Source organism: Hemicordylus capensis, chromosome 1 (genome assembly GCF_027244095.1).
Source record: "Hemicordylus capensis ecotype Gifberg chromosome 1, rHemCap1.1.pri, whole genome shotgun sequence".
Taxonomy (NCBI): Eukaryota; Metazoa; Chordata; class Lepidosauria; order Squamata; family Cordylidae; genus Hemicordylus; species Hemicordylus capensis.
The window spans coordinates 55,671,720-55,697,061 of record NC_069657.1 but is presented as its reverse complement, the minus strand read 5'-3'; the positions used below and the strand labels follow the sequence as shown (position 1 = coordinate 55,697,061).

The 25,342-nt window shown below is 42.7% G+C and overlaps 1 protein-coding gene and 1 long non-coding RNA gene across 16 annotated transcripts in view; one reads left to right on the top strand and one right to left on the bottom strand.

Annotated features, from left to right (window-relative positions):
- Positions 1–25,342, top strand: part of NPAS3 (neuronal PAS domain protein 3) — a 1,129,936-nt gene that overhangs the window by 1,071,267 nt on the left and 33,327 nt on the right. For all 15 annotated transcript variants that reach the window (XM_053282868.1, XM_053282867.1, XM_053282866.1 and 12 more), the window contains 2 exons: positions 9,735–9,928; positions 20,521–20,627. In XM_053282868.1, the coding sequence (XP_053138843.1) occupies positions 9,735–9,928; positions 20,521–20,627 (301 nt within the window). The remainder of the gene's footprint in view (positions 1–9,734; positions 9,929–20,520; positions 20,628–25,342) is intronic.
- Positions 9,013–23,519, bottom strand: LOC128339267 (uncharacterized). Its single transcript, XR_008312936.1, has 3 exons — positions 23,384–23,519; positions 12,851–13,010; positions 9,013–9,437 (listed from the first exon to the last, which is right to left on the bottom strand). It is a non-coding gene; the product is annotated as an uncharacterized LOC128339267 (long non-coding RNA).

Here is a 25,342-nt window from a genome sequence, read left to right as displayed (position 1 = left end):
GATGATTGTGTGCCTTTTGGGGATAAGAAACTGTCCTCTTATTTGTTTGATATGTAAATCTCTCTTAAAAGTTTTTGTTGAAAAGCGGGTTATAAATATTCTTAATAATAATACATTTGCAATATGTCTCTGTAGTTTCTGATCCAATAATGTGGAATAAGATCTGATTCAAAGGCCAGATAGGATAGAAAAGAGTTATCCGGGAGTCGGGATGAAAGAGTAATAGAGATCATTCTAGGGATAAGAATAAGCTCTAATTTCTTTTCGATGTCAAGGCCAGTGAACTGATGTTACAGGCAATAGGAATCTCAATATAGTCAAGTTAAGTGCTCCCCAAATCAGAATCTATAAAGAGAGCACTACATACTTTTGATTCGGTTTCAAACTGTTTTCAGTCTTGTAGTTGACTGTAATGCAGTTAGCTTGGCATTGTGTGTAAGAAGTCAGATTTGAGAAAGTTAGGGTCAAGCTACAAGTGTGTTAGTAAATCTGTAACAAGATCTCCAAACTTGGTGTTTTTCTTTGATAAAAGCAACTGAACTGTTTGGAAGGGATTTGGTTTGGAGTCACAGAGCTAGGAGTGGGAAGCTTAGCCCCTTCCTTTGTATCATTTCTCCACTGGATCCTGCCCTTCAACCTGCTATTAGCCATTAAGGGAAAGAAAGAAAGGTACAACACACAGCTCTGTTACCAAATCAAAAGATCTAAGAAGATGTGATCATGGATCTCCCACTTTACATCTACCTTGACCCTTATGAATACCTTTGAAATCAACAGGACTGAATGACTTAATCTGTGTGACTTAGTTTCACTGAGGTCAGTAAAACTTAGGCATGTCTGCCTTGTACTGTTTTGTGTACCCGATTTCTTTGATGGGAAATCAACTAGAAGAAGAGAGTCAACACTGAATAAATACGCTCTTGTTCAAAATTAAATCTGTTTGATATTAAGCAATAAGTGACAGATACTGTTTTGAGCATACAGTACATGCAGGAGATAAGTAGGTTTTAAATATGGCATATCTTAAAGTTTTGCCCTTGATGTTAATGCCAACTTCAAACACATAGGAACTCCTCACAAAACAATGCTTTGCATCATGTCTTTACTACAGGATTATTTATCATGTTATTTCTAGTTAGCCATTAAAAAGCAGTATATTTCCAAGCATTTACAGATTTGTTTTTTTTCTATAAAGCTGAAGCATGATAAAATAAGACAGATAATGATAAATAAGCATACTAGTAAGCCTAGCTGGAAGGAGCAAAGTATACTATTAATGTCCCTCCTGTGAAGTTAAATCCTATTTCTTTTAGCTATTTCTTCATTAGTTAATGAGGTCTCACAAAAATGGTTTTTTAAAATAGTGTTCTGGCATACTTGCCTCTAGAAATATTTTAAAATATTCATAAGGAACTTTGTTATCTGAAGGTGCATGAAATATGAGTTTAGGCAGTAATTACCTCTGTTGTGTGTGGTCATAAACCCACAAGTAAAATGGGCACAACATACACACACACAACCCACCACTATCAGTAGACAAAAATGTTAAATAAATACATAAATGCAGGATTTAGATATTTTAAAAAACATTATAGAGGTATAATAGTTTAAAGCTGGTTCTCCTAGCCTGAATTATCTTTGACACTGGAGACTTCCAGCTCCTAATCAATGTTAATAACCTGCAAAGATTAGGAGCAACCAACTTCTCTGGTAAAATTATCAGTGGAGAAAACGCCCATCTTCTGGAAGTGTGGGGAACCCATTGTAGTTGGTATTGACAGCTTCTCTGTTAACATCTCCATCATAAAAGTCCTTGTTGGGATCAGCCTCAAGGATTAAACTCATCTTTTATTTATTAATTATTTTTTATTATTAAAATTTTTATACCGCCCTTCCAAAAGGCTCAGGGCGGTTTACATTAAAACACCATTAAAATCAATTAACAAAACAAAAATTATAAACTACATAAATAATAATTAACAATTAAAACATCATAAAACACCAATTAAATAGCCAAAACAATTTAAAAACAAGTTTTTAAAAGCTGAGAAAGCTTGGTTAAAGGCGTTTTCAGTAGTTTCTTAAAAATTGCCAGAGATGGGGAGGATCGTATCTCAGCAGGGAGTGCATTCCACAATCTTGGGGCAGCAGCTGAGAAGGCCCGTCTCTGTGTAGCCACCAAACGAGTTGGCGGCAACTGGAGACGGACCTCCTCAGATGACCGCAATGGGCGGTGGGGCTTGTACTGAAGAAGATGTTCTCTTAAATACCCAGGGCCTAAGCCGTTTAGGGCTTTGTAAGTTATAACTAGCACTTTGTATTTTGCCCGGAAACCTATTGGCAGCCAGTGTAACTCCATCAACAGAGGAGTAATGTGGTCTCTCCGAGATGACCCAGAGACCAACCTGGCTGCCGCATTCTGAACCAACTGAAGTTTCTGGACTATGTACAAAGGCAGCCCCACGTAGAGTGCATTACAGAAGTCCAGTCTGGAGGTTACGAACAAATGTACCACTGTTTTGAGGTCATTGATTTCGAGAAACGGGCGCAGCTGGCGTATCAGCCAGAGCTGATAGAAAGCACCCCTGGCCACCGCCTCAACCTGAGAAACCAGGGAGAGGTGTGAATCCAGAAGTACTCGCAGACTGCCCTTAAACTCTCCCTCCCCAAAACGGTCCCTCCATCTCATTGCAAAACTCCATCTTATGCTCTAAGGAAGAAAGAGCTATTTCAATATTAATATCTTACAATTTAACAGGGTAAAATTTGTGCCCTTGTTTCACATGCTTACACATATAGCACTTGAGACATCATGGCTATTATGTAAAGTAAAGTGTGCCGTTGAGTCAGTGTCAATTCCTGGAGACCACAGAGCCCTGTGGTTTTCTTTGGTAGAATACAGGAGGGTTTACCATTGCCATCTCCCACGCAGGATGAGATGATGCCTTTCAGCATCTTCCTATATCGCTGCTGCCCGATATAGGTGTTTCCCATAGTCTAGGAAACATATCAGCGGGGATTCAAACTGGCAACCTCTGGTTTCCTAGTCAAGTCATTTCTCGCTGCGCCATTAGGTGGCTTAAGACCTACCCTAAAAAGTTATACATTTTTCTTCAAGCAACATCTTTTTTAATTGCTCTCAACAACACTCAGGAAGAACTGAATGAGAAAGGATGGGTCTGTTTCCCTCTATGGCTTCATAACTGGAAAGCACTCCCTGCTGAAATAAGACCCTCCCCATATCTGACAACTTTTTAAAAGTCTTTAAAGATACATTTATTCACCCAAGATTTTGAATTAGACTTGTGGTTCTAAATTGTTTTAAGGTTTTGATTTCTGTTTTAATTTGTTTTATTTTGTTATAAAACACCCAGAGACAGAAGTTTGGAGCAGTGTACAAAAATAATAAATAACAACCAAGCTTTTGGAAACAAGTTAGTAAGCTACAGGTTGATTATTTATTTATTTATTTATTTATTTTCATATTTTTATACTGCCTGATATGTACATCTCTAGGTGGTGTACAAAATTTAAAATATTTAAAAGTCAACACATATTAAAATACATGACACAAAAACAATAGCATACAGCAGTTATTAAAACAGTTAAAATTATTAAAATTAATTCTGATTAAAAGCTTGTGAATCTTGAGGGGCTTTCTGGAAACAAACAGAGAAGGAGATGCTCTTATTTCAGCAGGGAGCATATTCCAAAGCCCTGGAGAAGAAATAGAGAAAGCCCGGTCCTAAATCCTTTGTAAGTTAGTTCGTTATTATGGCTTCATAACAACTGAGCTTTTGAAAATAGTTTAGTTAGTAAGTAACTTTATTACGATCATAGATCAGAAAGAAAATAGTTTAGTTAGGATGTGACTTGTGATCACAAATAAGTAGGGTTATCAACTGAAAAACCATGACACTTGAGCAGGGCTAGTGAAACATGGCAGGTCATAGGAACATAGAAAGCTGCCATATACTGAGTCAGACCATCAGTCCATCTAGCTCAGTATTGTCTGCACAGACTGGCAGCAGCTTCTCCAAGGTTGCTGGCAGGAGTCTCTTTCAGTCCTGTCTTGGAGATGGCAGGAAGCAGTGATGTAGTCTCAAATTCAGTAGTGCAGGCACACTTCATGACAACCCCCATAACCACACCTACCCCGATAGCCATGCCCCATAGCCACACCCATCCCAATGGCCACACCCTCACTTAGATAGATGCTAGGGGGGGGGGGTTCCAAGAAGGGGAGTTCCAGGATTCAGAAGTCCAAGAAGGGGGGATTCCAGGATCCAAGAAGTCAAGGATCATGTAGACTCTAGGGAATGTACTAGAATGAATAGTGGGAATGACCACTGCAATGCACAGGTTTCTTCCAAATGGCCACAGAAAAGCATGGAATTTCTGAAAGGCCAATGGCCATTCAGAAATTCTATGCATTCCATGGCCATTTGGAAGGAATCCATGTATTTCATCAGTGGGCATTCCCTCCCTGCCATTTGTTTTAGTATCTCCTGACACTAGTCCACCACAGGACTTGCATGTTGATGTTCCCAGGTTCAGTCCCTGGCAGTTTCTCCAGGAAGGGCTCGGAAAGACTCCTGCCTGACACCATGGAGAGCCATTGCCAGTCCATGTAGATAACACTGAGCTAGATGGATCAAGGGTCTGTTACCATTCTTCCTGTCTTAGGAACATAGGAAGCTGCCTTATCAAACAGTTGGAATAGCAAGAGCAGCACACGATTTCCATGTAGAAAGTCAAAGACTTTGCATACATAAGTCCCCCCTTTCTTTTGTTCAAATCTGAACCTTGAGATCTCTTTGGAGCATCCATGTCTCCTTCTTACAAAACAGCATCATACGAAACATCCTCTGGGTAGCTGTCCCCAAGCTTATATATCAATTCATCAAATCCCATACTACCCAGAGTACCATCCTGACCCCGAAACACTACAGTTTGTCCATCCATAAATATCATGGCTAGCATCTCTTTATCCACCACTCATTCTCATTCTATGTCCAGTCCTCATGGGACAAAGTGGGTAGGGACTGCATATCCGCCTTAGTATATTCAGGGGACAAAGGTAAAGGATGTGGATAGGTTACCAAGGGGGTTTGGAAAGCAGGGACCTCCCTCAACCGAGCTGCATGCTTGGCAATTGAATCAGCGAAGGCATTCCCTCGCGCTATAGGGTCTTGCCCACCCTAACGTCCCTTGCAATGCATAACTGCCACGGCTGTGGGCTGAACTGCCTGTAGCAACTGAGCAATCTGGGTTCCATATTTAACAGGCTGACCAGATCCCCGTTCAGCCCACAAGGCAGCACCCTATAGCCCGCAGCCAATTCCAACGCTCTGGTAAGCGCTACCAGTTCTGCCAGCTGGGCGCTTGCTCCAGAGGGCAATGGGGCGGTTTCAAGAACAGAGGATGTGGTGACCTTCTCTCCCCATTAAGCATAAAGCTGCCTCCATTCATAGTCTATTCCCTGAAGGGGTGAATCTTTCAAGTCACTGCGAGCAGAATAGTCCAAATCTAGGACCTCTGTGCATACATGGCTCTCCATAGGTTCCATATCCTCTAACAGTAGATAGGTAGCAGGGTACACAATTAACAAAACAACAACAAGCAAAAAGGATAATGCCCAAATTTAAGAGACTCAGGACTAGGGAGCGTACCCACCTACTGCTGATCAGGCAACCAGCTGGTAAGCCATCCAGGATCCCAATTTGTTTGGACCCCTGTGTTATGAAACACCTGCAAGGCGTTTCCTAAAATCCCTGGGAAATTTACAGGAATTTCTGCATTCAACCCAGTTCAATCACTCCCAGACCGGGTAGGATTGCCCTCCAGGCTTTGTGAAACCCTGTGTTCCGTACTGCTATCGAATTGATGTCTCTTTTTGCTCGATGCAGAAAGCTCCCTAGATTCAATACCTTGGAGGCATTCAAAAGCTGATGTACTTCTACCCTAGGGACCAAATAGGATGGGGCACAGTGACCCTTCCACCTAGAAGGTAGTGCTTTGTATGCTGCTTGGCCACAAAGCCAATACATCCCTGGTTCATTCAGGATAAGGGTCAGAAAGCCGCCTGATCCAAACTCTGTCCTCTCACCCCTTCTCCCCAAGATTGAGGGATGTTTTACACTGGTCATTCAGGCTAAAGCTCCCTGAGTTACCTGCCATACCCCCGTACCAAACACTGGTCAGGGAGCGATCCCTATGGTAGGCACAGGTGATGCCGAGCCATAAATTTCGAAAGGGGTTATCCCAGGTGTACATGTCATTCCTGCATGTTTCATTTTCAGTAGCTGTCTTGTTCACCAGGATCATGCAAGATCCCCACTCAGTCATGTACATGTATATTATTGTCCCATATTCCCTGGGACTCATTCTCCCAGCCTCCCTCAGTGAAATCAAACAACATACCGAAGTATCGGTAGGTTCTCCATCATGCAAAGAAGGATACTTCCCCACATTCAGCTGTACCCCTTGACACTCCTCCTGAGGGGGCCCATAAACATCCTTTGCAGGGACGAACTCCCTATTCACAATGTCAATGGGAACAATACTGTGTCCACCAGGGATGTTGCAACCAGCTCTCCACCTGGAATGCAGAGATTCCTAAGGAGAACCAGTTTCCTATATGCGGGTAAGGGTCTTAACCTGGGCCCCACCTCCCCTCCATGTGGGTCTCCAAGCAATGTTGCTAACCCAAACAGGACCCCATCCCACTCGTGGGGGCCTTGCCCACCATGTGAGGGGTACTGGACCTCCCAACCTGGCAATTTGCTCATTAGAATATATGTCAGCATGTGTGCACACCCAGCAGTCCTTAAGCCAGGTGGCATGGACTACTGCCTATACCTCTGGGTGGGGATTCACTTAGCCCCAGGTGGCTGGGAACAATATAAATACATCAACCCACAGCCATACCTGAGTGGTCAAACAGATACTTCGGCTTCTCCTACCCCAACCAGGTTGGGGCACCCAAACCAATATCTGTGAGGCCATTCCACAAGAAATGCATGTACTAGCGTGCTGCAAGAGCTATTCCCAACCCCACAGTTAGGGACATCGTTTCCCTAGATATGATGCACATTGTCTCTGGAACTGTACACGTAGAGGCTAGTCAATAGTAGGCCGGGGACACTGTCCAAGGCAAGCTTTGCCGGCAAAAGTCGGGGTGGTCAGTTGGTGTGTGCTTCACCCTGGTATGGTGGACCCACGTCCTCACTCCGTCCCAGTTGGCCTGGAGTGGCTCCTTTTTTCCACTTTAGGAATGCGCCTGCTCCTTATGTTCTGGCCGTTCAGTGCCCTGCGCCAGTTCCTGTACATACGCCTGCTATGCATCATCCCTGCTGGGACCCTGGAGGGGGGAAAGTAATGGGACTGCATCCCTGGCCATCCCTGCAACACTACACCACTGGCAGGGAGGGAATCTGGGACCTTCTACATACAAGCATGCAGTGATGCAGATGCTCTTCCCAGAGTGGCCCCGTCCCCTGAGGGGAACATCTTTCAATGGTCACATGTAGTCTCCCCTTCAAAGGCAAAGCAGGATGGACCATGCTTAGCAAAGGGGACAATTCATGCTTGCTACCATAAGATCAGTTCTCCTCCCATAGATTCTGAAAGCTTTTGGTAAGTTAGACGGAGCTCAGTGGGGTGAGAAGCAGGGTCAATAGCAGAAGCTTTCTGCTCACTGGAGGCCAAACTAGACATGATATGGAAGTGCTGTGATTGGAATTCTAGATGTCTTTCTTAGAAATCTGTGGCAGCTTGAATTGCGGCTATACATGGCTAACTAACCCTTTCTCCCCCACCACTGTCCTAATCCAAATCCCACCCACATTCCAAGTTAATTTTTAACTTTTTAAATTTTTGTGTCTGTAATGTTTTCCCCTCTGCAGCTAATAGCAGGATAGGAAGGTGTATATAAATTGAAAAACTGGGGCAAGAGCAAGAGATCAGTATTTCTGCCCCTCCATGCTGTGGCCATAGTTCAAATCCCACTCCATTCCCAGGAGCTTTTTGAAAAGGAAAAAGATGTCGGGAGATCCACTCTCACATCAAATATTCCTTTGACTCTGAGGCATCGGGCATATTTTTTCAAGCTCCATGTTGTTGAGCAGTATCATCCCTGATGGCATACTGCTCTAGATTGCCCAACACAATTTAGACTTCAAATGTACAAGAAGCAAAAAGCAGGTACTAGAAAAATGAGGAGCTCCAGATGATACAAGTTGGTGAATGAAGCCACAGACTACAGAGCCAGTCAAAAGTAATAAACACATATACAGTATATTGTTAACGAACTAAGCATTTAGAAGACACTGTAGAAGGAGCTGCTCTTGTTGACGCTTAAGAACTATACCATAGGTTCATTAACTGGCCTTGACCTTTATCCCTTCAGTTATTTGTAAAATGGGACAAATAACTGAATCTGAGAGATAAACTACTAGCTCAAGGCAATTCAGTGGATCTGCAGCAGAGTTATTAAACATGAACAGTTAATCCTTGCTTGCCATGATTATTTCCCTTAATCTCATACCTGCACAAGTGTGCAATTAATGGGGCTGATAGTGACAAGCAAGGATTCTTCACAGATCTACCTCCCCCTTTTCACAGAGTTGCATAATGCAAATATATGAGCTCCGCCGTCACTCATGCAACTGTGCAAAGAGCACAATTCACAAATCCAATATTTATTGCCATCATGCATCAGTTATAATTAAGACTCCTGCAGTCTCACCCACTTGCCCATCACTACGTTGCACTCTTTCCAGCTATTGCCACCTGTCATCTTCTCCCTCTGCATCTGGGCTGGCCTGAGAAATGTAGGGTGGCCCAGTCAAGCAGGAGGTCTCCACTGTAGTTGTTGGCAGTGTTTGAAAATGGCAACAGTGTGACTTTACCTTGCTGTGTCCTCCATCATGTTGACTTTTCAGTGTGCATGCAATTTCTGTGCACACATGTACAATAATAAATGTTAAAAGTGGGAGTGTGTGGGGGGGGGGCAAGGAGGTTCCCTCTCTTTGTCTTTGAGTAACCAGAAGGTTAAAAAAAAACTGGACGGCGGTGGGGGGCGGGTTTCCTGGTCCTTTGGCTGCTCTGCAAATGTGTAGCCGAACACTATGTATAGCATTCTGTTTCTGAGAATGGAACCATGTTCTGCAGTAGCCTCTAACAGGGTCTCATTGTTAAACACACTGATCTGTTGCTGGCTGACTGCAAGAAAAAAACATGTAAGAATGCAAACAGAATCTCTAGGATATAAACTATTGGCAGTTTAGTTGCATATTGTCCTGGAAACTTTTCAGAGCTATTGCAATACATGTTTCATAATTTAATCCCTACAAGTTTTTAAATTAGTGTTCCATTTCGGCCATCACCACATCAGTTGTAGATCTTTCTTACATCACTTCATGTTCTAGTTTGTCCTTAAAAAGAAAAAGAAAAAGATCAATTACAAAGGTGGCTTTGCGTTTTAGATTTGATAAATGTGAAGCATTTGGATATTATGTTCTTCTTCTTCTCTTCTTTCCTAGCATGAGGACATTCAGGACATGTTGACAGCCAATATTAATAAGCTTAAGACTAATACTGGCGGTGGCTAAATACAATTCTGGCAGAGTTAAGTGCTCTTTACAATAATAATGCTGTCCTTTAAAAGGATTGCTTTCACATTTGTTTCATGCATTTACTGAGATTTCCTTTTACTGTTTGTTGTTTTTCAGGTGATTCATATAACAGGAAGGTTACGTCTGAGAGTGTCGCTGTCCCATGGGCGGACAGTTCCTAGCCAAATCATGGGGCTTGTAGTTGTTGCTCATGCTTTGCCCCCTCCTACGATCAATGAAGTCAGAATCGACTGCCACATGTTTGTTACTCGAGTAAACATGGACCTCAATATCATTTACTGTGAAAATAGGTACAACATTTTGGCTCTTGTTTTGCTTTGCTTTTTTTCAGTGTTACAGATTTAAACGTCCTGTTCTTCTACCACAATACAAATTTCTGAGTAGGGCATTGGTTTCTTATGAAAATAACGTTTTCAGTGGTACAAATGTAGAATGTCTTCCATTTAGTGTTGCATTCAGGGAGGTAGAATTATATTTGGTGATTTGGAAAACCAAGCCAGAGACCAATTGACTAATAGTTGCCAAGAGAATAACTAGGGGGAACGTCCACCAGAATTTAAGTGTAGTTTTTCTGACCATAAAACTGTGGTAACCTCTTGATAAACAGTTTCCACAAAGGTATACTGGTACCTTTAGGAATACACCAGTACATAGGAACTTAGGAAACTGCCTTCTACTGAGTCAGACCATTGGTCCATCCAGCTCAGTATTGTCTACACAGACTGGCAGAGGCTTCTCCAAGGTTGCAGGCAGGAGCCAGAGAGGGAATTTGGAACCTTCTGCATGCATGCATATGCAAGCATGCAGGTACTCTTCCCAAAGTGGCCCCATCCCCCTGAAGGGAATATCTTACAGTACTCACATGTAGTCTCCCATTCAAATGCAAACACAGCAGACTCTGCTTAGCAAAGGAGACAATTCATACTTGCTACCACAAGACCAGCAAGTTCATGAGAAAAATCATAATAGATTCCACCTTTTCTCCCCTCTTCTGTAGCATCGAAAAACATATGCAATAAAGATTTTCCCAAGCATAGTCTTGGAACACAGTGCATTATCTTTCCCTGGGTTCTATGAGTCATGCAAGTGTCTCTTTCATGGCTTTCCCAACACCAGATTGTCCTCATATTGTTTTTCATCAGTTTTTATGGCACTACACCACTTTTGTTGTTCATAGGGCCTGTTGATTCAAGGCATTTTTGGCATTAGCTATGCAGTGTTGCAAAATAGTTACATATACATATTTTATTCAACTTTATTCCATTACAGATGCATGACAATCCTAAAAAAACCCATGTATCTCATAGTTCCAATTGCAACGGGACTTGATTTAAAATATTAAAAGATTGAAGTGCATATGCTGTCATTTATGGTCAAGTCTGCTGCACTTTTTGGTCAGTTCACTGGACTTTCAAATAAAGGGTGCTTGATTTTATGGGGGTGGGAAACAGTAGCATTGCATTTACTTATAAATAGGGTTGTGCATTTTGTTTGTTTTTCTGTTTTGTTTTTGGCCCGAATCCGAAACACCCCCATTTTGTTCTTTGTTCGAAATCAGCCAATCTGAAACACCCCAATTTTGTTCTTTGTTCGAAATTGCAAAATCCGAATCCGAAATGTTTTGGATTTTAAAAAAGGGCCCCAGGGAAAAACTAGTGGGTGGTGGTGGTAGTGCCCAATGGGTGGAAACTACCATCTAAATTTCAGAGGAATTGGGCAAAGGGCTGATTTTTGCTGAATTTTTGAAGTATAGGATTTTCCCCATAGGGAATAATGGAGGTTTCAGCAAAAGATTAGGTTCATGTTGGGGGGAAAGGGTTGGCCCAGAATAGAGTAGGGTGGGTGGTAGTGCACAGTGGGGCAAGGAAGCTGCCAGAATTATTTCAAAGGAATTGGGCAGAGGGCTGATTTTTAAAGATGCAATGGAGTTTGCGTGTCTGTAAAGTTCTTCCCCATAGGGAATGATGGACCTCCATAATTCCTGCCCCATAACTGCACTTGGGTGGCACCATGGTGGCCCAGAGCAAGTGGCAGTGTAGAGCACATAGGGTGCCAACCACCTCTGTGGGTTGCTAACCCATGGGGTACTGGGTTCTGTTGTTTCTGAGAGGTTTTGAGTGTAGATTCAGATTCTCTGGTAGCATATGAGAGTGGATTCATGGTTTGTCATTGAAAATCTCATATGTTACCAGAGAATGTACACTCAGAACACCTCAGAAACAACCTTAAAGAAGCATAAACTTCAAAAGAAATCATCTCTTTGCCCTATTCCTTTGGAATCTGGATTGTGGCAGGCACCCCTTAGGGCACTGCCACCCAACCCACTGTTTTGCCCCTCAGGCCCCCTTTCTGACCCAAATCTGCCCCAAAGACATGTCAACTTCAGAAATTCTTTTAAAATCAGCCCTTTTCCCAATTCCTTTGGAATCTGTGTGGCAGCAGGCACCCATTGGAGCACTACCACCTGAACCACTCTTCTGCCCCCAAAGCCCCCTTTCTGCCTTGAATCCACCCCAAATAACATCAACATCACACATCAACAACAGCAGAGCTTTGGAAAATATCAGCCAGATTTCCAAAGGTCATGCACATCCACATCCCCCCCACCACCCAAAATGCAATTGATCTACACACAACAGTGTGAAACAACAACAATGAAATGTACACTGCCCCACTGGCCAATGAGGGTAAAATTTACCCTTAAATTTGCTTAAAAGGAATAAGGAGGCAATTGCCAGCAGATCAGCCCATGCTTTCGCTGGCCAGTCTGTGGGCTGGAAGGGCTAGAAATTCAAACAGATGTCAAAACTCAAAATGGAGACTGAAGGAGAAAGACTTTTTGCGATTGCAAAATGGAGTTCCAAAACAGCCGAAACAACAAAACGTTTTGTATCCGAAACAGGGACGTTTTGTTTTGGCTGCAAAATTTTCTGTTTTGAGCGTTGGGTGTTTTGTTTTGGCTACAAAACAGCCGAAATGGCCTGTTTCATGCACAAAACATTTTGTATCCGAAACGAAACGCACATCCCTACTTATAAAGAAACCATGATGAAAGTGATAGTTTATGTCGATTGTACAGGAATTGCAAGTGATTATTTTTTTTGGTGGCGGGGGTAGGTATAAAGCAAAAGCCAATAACTTGTTTTTATTTGTCAGTTTGTCCAGTAGATTAGAATTAGCTAATATCTTATTGAGTGGCATGTGCTTATTACCCCACTTCTTCTGTTAACATGTGAAGTTAGATTCATGGATCATGCCCATAGTGATATCCAAGTTCTGGAGGTCATCTAGGTTCATGGGTGAAGTATGCATCATCTTTCCCCACTTCTTTGTAACCTGTAAACCAGCTCTTAGGAACTTGTTGAGGTACCTCTGGAAAGAGAAATGGTAGACACTAAGATACGGTAATAGTAGACATGAGAAGCCCTGCCCTCATGACCATATAGTAAATGTGTGTGGGCGGGGAGCAGGATCATGGTGGACAGAACTCATCCTCGACCTATGCATGTTGATTTAGAAAAAGACTTAATGAAAAGACTCTAAGAGATGTACATTTTAGGCAGTATAGATATAAAAGGAAGGAAGGAAGGAAGGAAGGAAGGAAGGAAGGAAGGAAGGAAGGAAGGAAGGAAGGAAGGACGGAAGGAAGGAAGGAAGATTCTACAAAATGGAGACCCTGTTTTTTCATAGTTCCTACCATGCATATAGTTGGTATTCATGTAGTTAAATATGACAAATATTTATATACTACTTTTCAACCAACGTTCCCAAAATGGTTTACATAGATATCAATCAATCAATCAATCAATCAAATGGCTCCCTGTCCCCAAAAGGCTCACAGTCTAATAAAGAAACATAAAATACACATCACCAACAGCCACTGGAGGGATGCTGTGCTGGGGATGGATAGGGCCAGTTGCTCCCCCACCCTGCTAAATCTAGAGAATCACTACTTTCAAAAGATGCCTCTTTGCTCGTTTAGCCTAGCTGATATGACTGTCTGAATGCATGTAGTCAGGATGGGGCCTGCCACCATAATCATGCTTCATCCCACATGTGTGTTCGCTGTACACAGGTGATCACATTAAGAGGGCTATAGTTTATAAGAGTGTCATGCAACTGACTGGAGATTCGTTGTGACTTGAAAACTCAGTCGCTGACATGCTCTGCAGCCCTCCAGCAATAAAAGGATGGCTGCTGGTATGCAAGGAGCCTTCAGTGTCTTTGTGCTGAAGGTTTCTTGTGCAGAGGACTAGGCATGGAGAGGGAATGATTTTCGCATCTCTCCCCTCCTTCCAAAAACCCTTTCCAGTTGCATTAATCTTACACTACGCACAGCTATTCATATTCCTGCACCTACCAGAGATTAGCAGATTTGTATTTTGAAATCACAGCACTTCCCTCAAACCAGATTATCTGTGGATCAGCTATACTCATTGTGCTGAATGAAATAATGTGCTCAGGAGCTCCATAAGTAGTGAACAGCTGACCTGTTTTCACATCAGGTTGAAGACTGGTTCAATTTCATTCCGTTTATGTTGCCACAGTGACATCTGAAAGCACCATTGAGGACAATGCAGTAACAATGCAGTAATATAATAAAATCTGCCTTTTATTTTCCCACTAACAAAACATCAATAACTTTGAGGGATGCGGTGGAGAAAATTGCAAAGATTATGGAAGGTTAGCTTCCCCCACCATGAGGTATCACTGGCAGCCATTGCCTTCTCTCAATCCAGCATGAAGAACAGGGCACAGGTTTTGTCCCCACCACTATGGTGCCCCCAAGTGCACCACTTTACTTTTTTCATGTAAGTGAACATACCTCTCCCACATCTGGAGGGAAAACAATGAAGGTGTGTATCCTTGGGATGCAAGCTAAATCTGCTTCATGCCTCCCCATTATTTAAAACTGGGAACCTCAGGTTCTAGGGAGAGCAGGTTTTGAACTTAACCCAACAGTATTGGTCCTTGTAGTCCATTCACTTTGTTTTATGAAACTCAGTTGGAACCTATCCGCATAGCCCCATCCCTTGTGTCCTGGAAATTGCACTGTATTTCCAACCTCAAACAGGAGTGTTCCTGTTCAGGGCTCCAGATCTGGAACAGGAGTATTGGAACAGTACTGGGATATGCCTGGAATAGGAGTATTGTCACACCGTTCAGTGCTAATGGAGCGGTGGCGTTCTGAAGCCTGACCCCATGGCTAAGGTTTGGGGCTAGCTGCCAGACAAGAACCTGAGCCATTTACTACTACCTAGGGTATGCAGGCATGCCAGAAATGCAACACGGAATGATTTTGAGTGGCACTCACAGCCAGCTATGCCATGCCCAATGCCCAATGCCCAAAGAACTGGGAAAAGTCAGGCTGGCACTGCATCCCTGCTGGAGCCCTATCCCCACCGCGGCAGCCCCAAATGCAACCCAAAGTGGAAGGGCTTTTGCCCCAAACACAGACAGAAAGAGAGCCAGTGCTGAGCAGAGACATGGACAGGGCAGACAGGAACAGGGCAGTGGAGGCTCGAGAAGGGGAAGGGAACCAAAACAGGAAGTGGGAGGTGCTTGAAGGGGTGAGGAGATCACTTCACTTTATTTTACCCAGCTGGGAATGAGAAGGCAGATAAAACAAGAGGTCTGGGTCCTCTAGAGAGAGGCCAGGCCAGCTGAAAAGATTCTGGTAGGTGGAGGAGCAGAATAAAACGGCTTTCTTTCCTATAGCTCTGAAGTCTTTAAAGGCATGTGAAACTGTGAATAAATGAAGTTGGCACACCGCTTCTGGAAGGTGGTGATTCCTGTACAACTATATTTAAATCCTGCTACTTGAACAAAGAGGCACTTTTTAAAAAGTGGTGGTTCTCGTATTTAGGAGAGTGAAAGCAACTGTCCATATCAAAGCCCAGCACAGCATCCCTCCAGTAACTGTTGCTGATGTACCTTATGTTTCTTTTCAGTCATGAGCCCTTTGGGGACAGGGGACCATCTTATGCAATGGTCCCTTGTCCCTCTTTGAGAACTGTTGTTCTGAAATTCTTTGCGAAATTTTGTTGAAAAGCGGTATAAAAATATATGTTGTAGTAATGTTGGGCAGCAGTTTCTGGGGAGTGGGAAAGGGGAAAGGTATACTTTATCTTTTCATTTCTCCTGAAACTTGCCTGTATAGTGCAGAAAGGAGAATTTTTAAATTAGAGTCAACATCCTCAGTATCCATTCCAGGAACTGAAGCTTTTAGCAGCTCAAGCAGGCCAATTCTGTTCCTTGCCTCCCTCCTATTCCTGCCCCCCTCCACTTTTCCCCAGCGGACACTCTCAGCATTCCATGGCTCAACATTTTGTGGGGCCTTGAAACTCACAGCTCGCTGTCAGACTATTTTTTAAATTTTTTTTAAAGTCCATTTTCATTTAATTTACAAACTAGCATACTTTCGCATAAGTAGAGTGTCTTCTTATTCACTCCTGTTAGAAGACAACAATTTCTGAGTATGCAGAAGCCATTGATATTTTTGAGTGACCCTATTTCATCACCAAACTCGTTGGTACTAGATCATCCAAGTTCAATGTTAAAGGGGATAATAGGAAATTATTTTCATAGTTCTAAAAATATCTCTTCTTCAGGTTCTTGTTTTGATGGCCTTAATTTCTGAAGAGTATCATTGTTGCACTGAGCATTGATGCTTTCAGTTTTAAAGAAAGAAATTTTCTTTTTCTGCTAGTTCATCCTGATATTCTCTTTTGCTGAAAGCCTGTGCATCAGAACCAGAAGTAGAGCCATTCCATTTTGTCTGAGTTCAGTTTATTGTGCTTTCACAAAGATGCCATGTTACCAGAGATCAAGGGAAGAACCAAGGGTTGCACACAGTCCAACTGGTGTATTATTTTGGATCCTTAACATCATTACAACAAAGAAAGATGAATAGGTTATAAAATCACACACTCTTATTGGGCAAAACTAACGTTGCCATAGTTACCTCAGTTCTACCTCCTGTGCATGTGCATTATAAAACCATCTCTGATTACATGGTTTCTCACCACTGCCACCACTGTATTTCCACTAAATGATTGATTATGCTGAATGAATGGAAGAGAGAATCTGAATTAACTTCATTTTCCTCATTTGATATTTCCCCACATTCACAATATCATGGGCCACAAGTGTCAAATGTCTTAGGTTTTTATAGAATGCATTATGGTTTCTGAAGGCCTTCACTCTTATTGCATGAAATACAGTAGTTTTACTGTTTTACAATTGGGGCAATTAATGTACAAAGAGTTAATTGTTGAATAGATCCCAGTTAGTAGTATATCAATAGTCTCCATAAAATAGCAGCAGATGTAACAGAAGAGGACAGGGAACTGTGTATGGCTTTCTTTGGGGACTGCTAGTTAATCCAATAACTGCTTGCCTTGTATGACAAAGCTTACTAGTTTGGCTTCATTTGCAATGCCAACCAGGTATGGGCAGTGGAGGAGATGACTGAGTAAGTGATCATAATCTGCTTTAAGCTCATTTCTACACCCAGTACATCTGGAAAGGGCTGTGAGGGAGACTCTTGTCCTGCATCTAGTTTTACCCATACCAAATTATCAGCAGACCAGAAGAGAACAAAACTGGAGCCTGCTCTTTATGGTCTTCACATAGGTGGAAGAGTGATTACCTGGGTGTTTTTCACACAGCAGGCTTTACCGCAAGTTTACTGTGATGCTTTACTGCATCTGAAGTTGCCCCCAAAAATTGACGCAAAAAGTTGGGTTTTTTGTGTGAAATTCTTCCTAATAGCTCGCAGGGACTTTGGGGTAAATCTGGCCAATATGTGAAAGCACACACTCCCATTCTGGTGGAGGTACAAGCTAAAAAGCCTGTGTGAAAAACACCCAGGTTATCCTTCTCCACATCGACTTGATACCTACAATCCATACATCCCCGACCTACAGCATCTCCAAACTGAACCATATAAAGATGTTCCTTGCACATTCAGTGACCTGCACATATGGATGTATGCACAGATGGCTCTCTCCCTCCCCCATTCTCATCAGGAACCCTAAAAAAGCAGGGTTCTCAAATGTGTGGAGAGAACTCTCTGCACATGTGTCTATTCATTCAAGGGCTCTCTGCAAATATTCTAAGGAATGAGGCTGTCATCACAAGCAGCCAAGCCCAGACTTAAGCAGCCCAGCCTGGGCTGGGCTGCCCATGAGAACTGCCAGAATCCATGTGGATCCTGGCAGTGCCACAGTGTTGTGTGTTGACCCAGCACCCAAGCCTGGTTCTTAGCCCAGGTTAAGGCCACAAGTGTGCCCTTAACCCGGCTGCTGGGATCGTGTGTCAGTTTGGGCTGTTTGCAGCTCACACTGACACTGAGATGGAGGCCTAGAGCTCCCATCCCCTGGGGGAATCCCCCAGTGCTCGCCGCTCAGTGTGCAGTGCACTGTGGGATACCCAAAGGCCGGGACAACGGGTCCCGGCCTCAGAGTGATCTGCCTTGCGCCCCACTGCATGGAGAAGCGCTGATTGTACGGGAGCGCACTCCACACTCCCACCTAGCACAGCATGATCATCTGGGGGGAAGGCAAAGTTTGCAAAGCCTTCCCCCTGCCCACCTGCATGTGCATATCCCCAATGTGTGTAGGCTGGAGCAGGGCCTGCCACTGTAATTCTGTCCCTCCCCTGTGTGTGTTCATTGAACACACAATGAACATGTATAGTCTAAACCCAAAGATGGGCCGTTCCCATTGTAATCTAAAGCAAGTGTACATTATCCACTCTGGGGCACAGGTTACAGAACACAGACTCTCCTGATCTTACTTGTTTCTAGAGCGGTCTTGTGGGAGGAGAGCAGGTCTTGGGGCAGCAAGCATGACTTATCCCCATCGCTAAGCAGGGTCTGCCCTGGTTGCATATGAATGGGAGACTATGTGTGTGAGCACTGTAAGATATTCCCTTTAGGGGATGGGGCCACTCTGGGAAGAACATCTAGGTTCCAAGTTCCCTCCCTGGCATATCCAAGATAGGGCTAAGAGAGCTTCCTGCCTGTAACCCTGAAGAAGCTACTGCCAGTCTGTATAGACAATATAGAGCTAGATGGACCAATGGTCTGACTCAATATATGGCAGCTTCCTATGTTCCTATATTCCTATGTTCCCAGATAATGTGAACAAACTGGCATAACATCTAGTAAACGAGTGTTGTTTTTGACATATAGTGAGAACCTGATGAGAAGTTTCCTAATTTGCTAAAATACCAACATACCGAGGCTGTTCTCATGAGCAGCCAAGCCTGGGCTTCACTGCCTGTGAGAACCGCCAAAGCCTGACTCTTAACCGAGGTTAAGGGCCCTGACTGCCAGGATTGTGTGTCAGCATGAGCTACATGCAGCTCTTGCTCACACAGAGATGGGCACTTAGAGCATCCATCCCCTGGAGAATCCCCCAGTGCACTGCACTCAGTGCGCAGTGCACTATGGGATACCCAGAGGCCGGGACGACAGGTCCCGGCCTCAGAGCTATCCACCCTGCTCTGTTCTGCATGGAGCAGCGGGGATTGTGTGGGAGCGTGCTCCATGCTCCCACCAAGCAAACAATGATTGTCTGAGGGGAAGGCAACGTTTGCGAAGCCTTCCCACCCCACCCACCCACCCGCCTTCCTGGTAGTTCATGTGAAAGGCCCTGCCTAGTTCTTCCTGTTTCTCAGAGTGACTGCAAGGAGTTTTATTCTGCCAGTAATCACTGTACAGCACTCTAATGTGGGGATTCTGTTATAGGAATTAGTATTAAGCCTCTACCATATGGGAAAGGCTGGGAAGTGCTCCCTTGGAACCCCAGTGACTACAAATTCCTATTAGCCCCCCGAACAGACAGTTGTAAGTGGTAAAACATTCTATTTAAAACACACTCTTTTAGGGAGTAGCACGGGGGAGTGGGGGAGCCAATTTTAAATGTTTGTGCAGACCAAGCTGGTTCATCCAACACTTTTTTCAATTTGGGGGTGGGGTTTTTTGTTTTTGTTTTTTACGCTTATGCCTGAGGACATTGACATCTGGACAATCAATGACAGAAACATACACATACACAGAGAGACTGAGCAAAGCATTGAGCAGGAAATGCTTCTGAAAGGATTTAAAAGTTACTGTGTGGAGTAAACCACAAAGTCCCAGTTGAAAGGGCCAGGAGTGAAAGCTGAGCTCCCAGCTGAATAAGACTAAAAAAGATAACACCCTCAGGCATCTGTATGTCTCAGCATTTAAATTATATTGCTTGAAATGTCAGTTTGGACTTTGTGCCAGGAACAGTTGAAGAGGCTGTTTCATGAATATACCCAATAGAAGACCAATCTGTTGAAATGAAAGGTGTCTCTAATCATTTAGCATAAGCATAGCATGTTCCTATTTTATTATGTAACCTTGAATTACCATGCTCTTTTAATGAGGAGCTTTGTATTTTAAAGAATTATAGTATATTAGTGACTGTTGTATGAGGAGAGTGGACCTACTGAAGACTGGTTTTGCATTTTATTTTAATAGGCTGGTTTCAGTAGTGTTCCTTTAAAAAAAACCCACCTTATTTTGCTATGGCGTCTTGTTTGTGCAAGTGTTCTTTTATGAACAAGTAGCCACAATATTATAGGTGTGCTAGATTAATGAAAAACATTTTGCAGATGTCTGTTTTCATGAACTAATCTTAGGACTCCTCCTGCCAACCAATAATCATATGAAATGGGGCATTCCAACCTCTGTGTCAGCACAGCAACATAATGTGAAACTGGTATTGCAAGAATGACTTGTAGCCAGATACACAAGTAAACATGGTTCAGATCAGGATAGAAGACATTTGACTGTTCCTATATTTTATTTTTCCTTCTCAGTTTATAGATTCTATTTTTTTCTTTATAGGATTAGTGATTACATGGATCTGACGCCTGTAGATATCGTAGGGAAGAGATGTTACCACTTCATTCATGCTGAAGATGTTGAAGGAATCAGGCACAGTCATTTAGACTGTAAGTAGTCTAGTCTTATGAAGACGGCTCTGGCCTTACAACTGCTCTTTTATTTTCATTCTGCTACTATATGCCATGTATCACTTTCCTATTTGGGTTTATTTTGAGATTCAGATCTAACATGTATATTTTCCTCTATTGTCTAACAGCGAGTATTATAATTTCAAACTGAATTGCATTGAATGTATTCAGAAATTAGGCTGTGCATGTACATGTTTATGTGTGTGAATGACTGTACATGTGTTGGCTTAGAAGTGAAACTGGGTACAGGCCTCTTCCAGTGCAAAGTACAGACAAGAAGTGTACTGCTATACATGCACTGTGCATATATTTGGATAACTGTACACGCATATTGATCTGTATGTGCATATACTGTACATAGATTATATATGTTTTGAACACATGAACAGATAAATAGGGCTTTTGGAACACCTGCATGGAAGCTGAAGACCAGTCACTTGAAATGAAAGCTTTCTTAATCATTTAGCAAGAACATAGCATGTCTATCTATCTATCTATCTATCTATCTATCTATCTATCTATCTATCTATATTTCTAAACCTCCTGATATATTTATCTCTAAGCGGTGTACAAAGCTTTAAAACACAGCGAATATCCAGTTAAAATTCATAAAACAAAACTATCTCAGAAGATAAAATACATTAAAAGTATTAAAATTCAGTTAAAAGCCTGGGGAAACAGGTACCTCTTTGGGTCTTTTAAAAAACAAACAGAGAAGGAGATGCTCTTATTTCAACAAGGAGCATATTCCAGAGCCCCAGCACAGCTACAAAGAAGGCCCACCAAATGAGCCGGCAGCAACCCTAACCACACCTCTCCAGATGATCTTAGTAGGCGACAGGGTTCATGACAAAGAAGGCGCTCTCTTAAATACCCTAGACCCAAGCCATTGAGGGCTTTATAGGTAATAACCAGCACTTTGTATTTTGTTCAGAAACATCGGCAGCCAGTTCAAATCTTTCAAAATCAGTGTTATATGATACCTTTGGGTTGTCCCAGAGACTAGTCTGCCTGCCACATTCTGTACCAGTTGGCCACTGTCTCTGAAAAACAAGGGCAAGTTTTGAATCCAGGACCACTCCCAAGCTATGTACCCTTTTACACTTGGGGGAGTGTAAAACAGTGCTACCCAATCCCACTTCCCTCAAGTGACCTAGAAGGATACTATGTTTGATGGTAGTTCAGGATCAGCAGAGTCACACTCTCTCTGTTAATACCCAATTGGAGATCATTCATCAGGCCGACCAAGACACTCTCTCAACCCCATAGCCCACTCAAAAACCAGTTTGAAATGAGTCTAGATAATTTGTGTTATCCAAAACTGCCTGGAGCTGAGAGGCCATCACTCTCTCACACACCTTGCCCAACCATGGGAGATTAAAAATGGGTCTATAATTAGCCAACTCTGAGAGGTCCAATGCAGGTTTCTTCTAATAAGGTCTAATAATAGCCTCCTTAGACAAGAAGGAATCCTGCCCTCCTGCAGAGAAGCATTTATAATATTTACCAGACCCTCATCTGATAATCATGAATAATTATTACCAGATGAAATAATTATTATTACCAGATGATCACCAGATGAAATAAGCCAAGTTGGGTAAGGGTCAAGAGAACAAGTTGTAGGATGCACAGTCTGAAGCAGTTTGTCCACATCCTCAGGAGTCACAAACTAAAAGTGATCCAATCTAATCCTATAAGAAGAGTTGCTGGACATCTCTACAACAGATTCTGCAGTAACTGTGGAATCTAGTTTGGCCTGAATATGAGAGATTTTATCTGCAAAAAAAGTCATTAAATACATCACAGCTAGTGACTTATGGTTCCATGTTTGGGGCATAAACTAGTCGCTTCACAACCCTAGACAACTCAGCTGGATGTGAATTTGCAGAAGTAATGTGGGCAGAAAAGAACTGCTTCTTTGCGGATCACACTGCCAGAGCATAGATTTTCAAGTGTGCTCTGTGTTGTGATTTGTCAGATACATGCCGAGTCGGATTCACTTGCGCTTTAGTTGTCTACCTCACCTCTTCAACTCCTGTAGTTCTTCTGAATACCACAGGGCTAACTTTGAAGCATGTCAGAGAGGATTCTTAGGGACAATTATGTCTGCCGCTCTAGTGAGTTCATTATTCCATGTTTGCACCTGAGCATCAACAGAATCACTAGCAGAGCCAACTCCATACACTTCCAAGGCTCCTTGGAATCCTCTTGGATCCAATAGCCTTCTTGGGTAGACCAACCTAATGGGTCCTTCACCCCTGCAGAGGTGGGTTGTTGCTGCAAGTCCTACCTTAACCAGATGGTGATCCAACCATGACAATGGGGAGATGGCAGGTGTCCCCACTACGGAACACCACCCTGATCAGAGCAAAAGACCATATGGAGTGTGTGACCAGCATCATGCGTTGGTCCAGAAACCACTTGAGATTGGCCCATAGTCATGGCTGCAACAAACTCCTGAGCCACTCCTGACAACCCGCTCCTGAAATGAACATTGAAGTCCCCAACAACAACAACAACCTGGGCCACTCCAATGCCAACTCCGCAAACAGGTCTGTCAGCTCAGTTAGGGACTCTGTTCGGCAGAGGGGTGATCAGTAAACCAACAGGAGTCCCAATAAATCCTTGGTCCCTATACTTAGGTACACACATTCAATATAGCTATCTATTCCCTCATCCTAAGAAGAGGCAGAGAAAGAGAGATAAGGATGGATAACTGCCATCCTGAGACATACCAAAAATCCATCTCATTCAGCACTCTGTCTCCAACTGGCAAGCAGTGCATGATAATCATCCTCATATTCTTTGTCTCTGGCTGCATCCAAGGTGATCAGAATACTTCATAACCCCTGCTAACTGGACAAAGATATGCCTTTCAAAGTGGCAATTCTCTTTATATATAGCAGAAGGAAAGCAACTGACAAGGGGTATAGACTGTTTGACTGTTCAGTTGAAATTTGAACCGATTTGGTTCACGGGTATGCGAACTGGTTCAGTCGAACCAATCGGCTGGGCCAATCAGTTCGACAAACCAGCTCAAAGTGATTTGAAGTGGTTTGCAATTGAACTGCTAGAACTGACCCAGTTTGTGGCAGTCCGGTTCACGATCAACCCGGTTCTGCACATCCCTACAACATACCCTATTCAATCCCTGGCACAGCATCCTTCCAGTGACTGTTCCTGGTCTCTACCTTGTGCTTATTTTTTATATTATGAGCCCTTTTGAACAGGCAACCATTTCCTTACAACTATAAAAATCGCTGTGAGAACATTTTTGTTGAAAAGTGGTATAATAATAATAATAATAATAATAATAATAATAAAGCACCTCTGAGCATTGAAATGCCATTATTCATAGGACATTAGCCAATGGCTAACATCCTAAGTAACACTGTGCTTGCAAAAAGACATTATACTTCCACAAGGCTATCACACTAGCTTCTTGCACTACGTCTGGAGCTTGCACTCCAGACTAGTGCTCTGCTTGTGCAACAAGGTATGCAACCTGTGGCATATCTCATATATTTTACAGGGCACTTTGAAGCACTAGCACAATTCCAAAAATCCTTGTGATTTAGCACAGCTTCACAATCGCCTTGCACTAACAAATGTAGCATTAGGCTGCCGACCAATATAATTAATATATTAAATAACTAAAGCTTTCATTGTTTAATTGGTGTGTGCCGGTGTTTTAATTTGTGAAGCAAACTTGTGGGCACATATGTTTAATTTTTTTAAGTTATTTTGGTTCTTGTTCTCCCAAGGTCATGGATCCTTGCTGTATCACTGCCACATGCATAGGCTCTGGTAACGCAATTTATATGGCATACTGGTAATGTGAGGACTTGCACTACTACATTTTTTTATACTACCAGCATCTCATTTAACCAAGTCTAAGTGGTAAAATGCATTTGCCTTCTATCCTCACCTCTGATATTGAAGGTTGGGGGGAGGGTAGTGCATTTCCAATAGCAGGGCCTTTTGGGCTGTAATTATTAAGTAGAGCCTCCGTTAACACTGCAGAGCGATTCTGGAATAAACCATTTGAGAATCGTGGCCTCTTTACCAACTGTATTTCATCAAGTAAGCTTCAATTTAGACTGGTTTTAAAATAACTGCTAATATTCTGCATGCCAATAACAATAAGAGAGGCAATTAAGGTATCTTCACTTTAAGATATGAAAAAGCCTCTTTAAAAGGCATTGTTCTAGTACAACAATGCTGTCCAGTTCTGATTTAGCAAGTCCATTTGCCACTAAAAAATGAATGGATGTCACTTAATGTGGACGCATACGTCTCCTCAATTAATTGGAAAAAAATGGATGATGTTCACTGAACAGTAACATCAAGCACTTTCTGGCTGGGAACCCAGACAGGATGTGTTGGAGTCAAGACCTCTGGAGGATGGCATGAATATCTTTTTGGACAAATATAGGATGACATACCAGGATTTTCAAAATGAACATATTTCTTGTGGGAACACTGTCACCAGCATTGTGTTGCTATGTATATAATATATGCTTTTTCATTTTGGAATCTTAATTGAGGTCTAAATTCATAAACCTGACACAGACAAAAAAGATACTTGTCACCCTTAGCTATTGCTTGGAGAACATCATCCTATTTCTTCAGGACTTGATTTACAGCTATAAGAAACACAATTCCTTAGGAACAGTAAGCAAGGGCAGTTCATT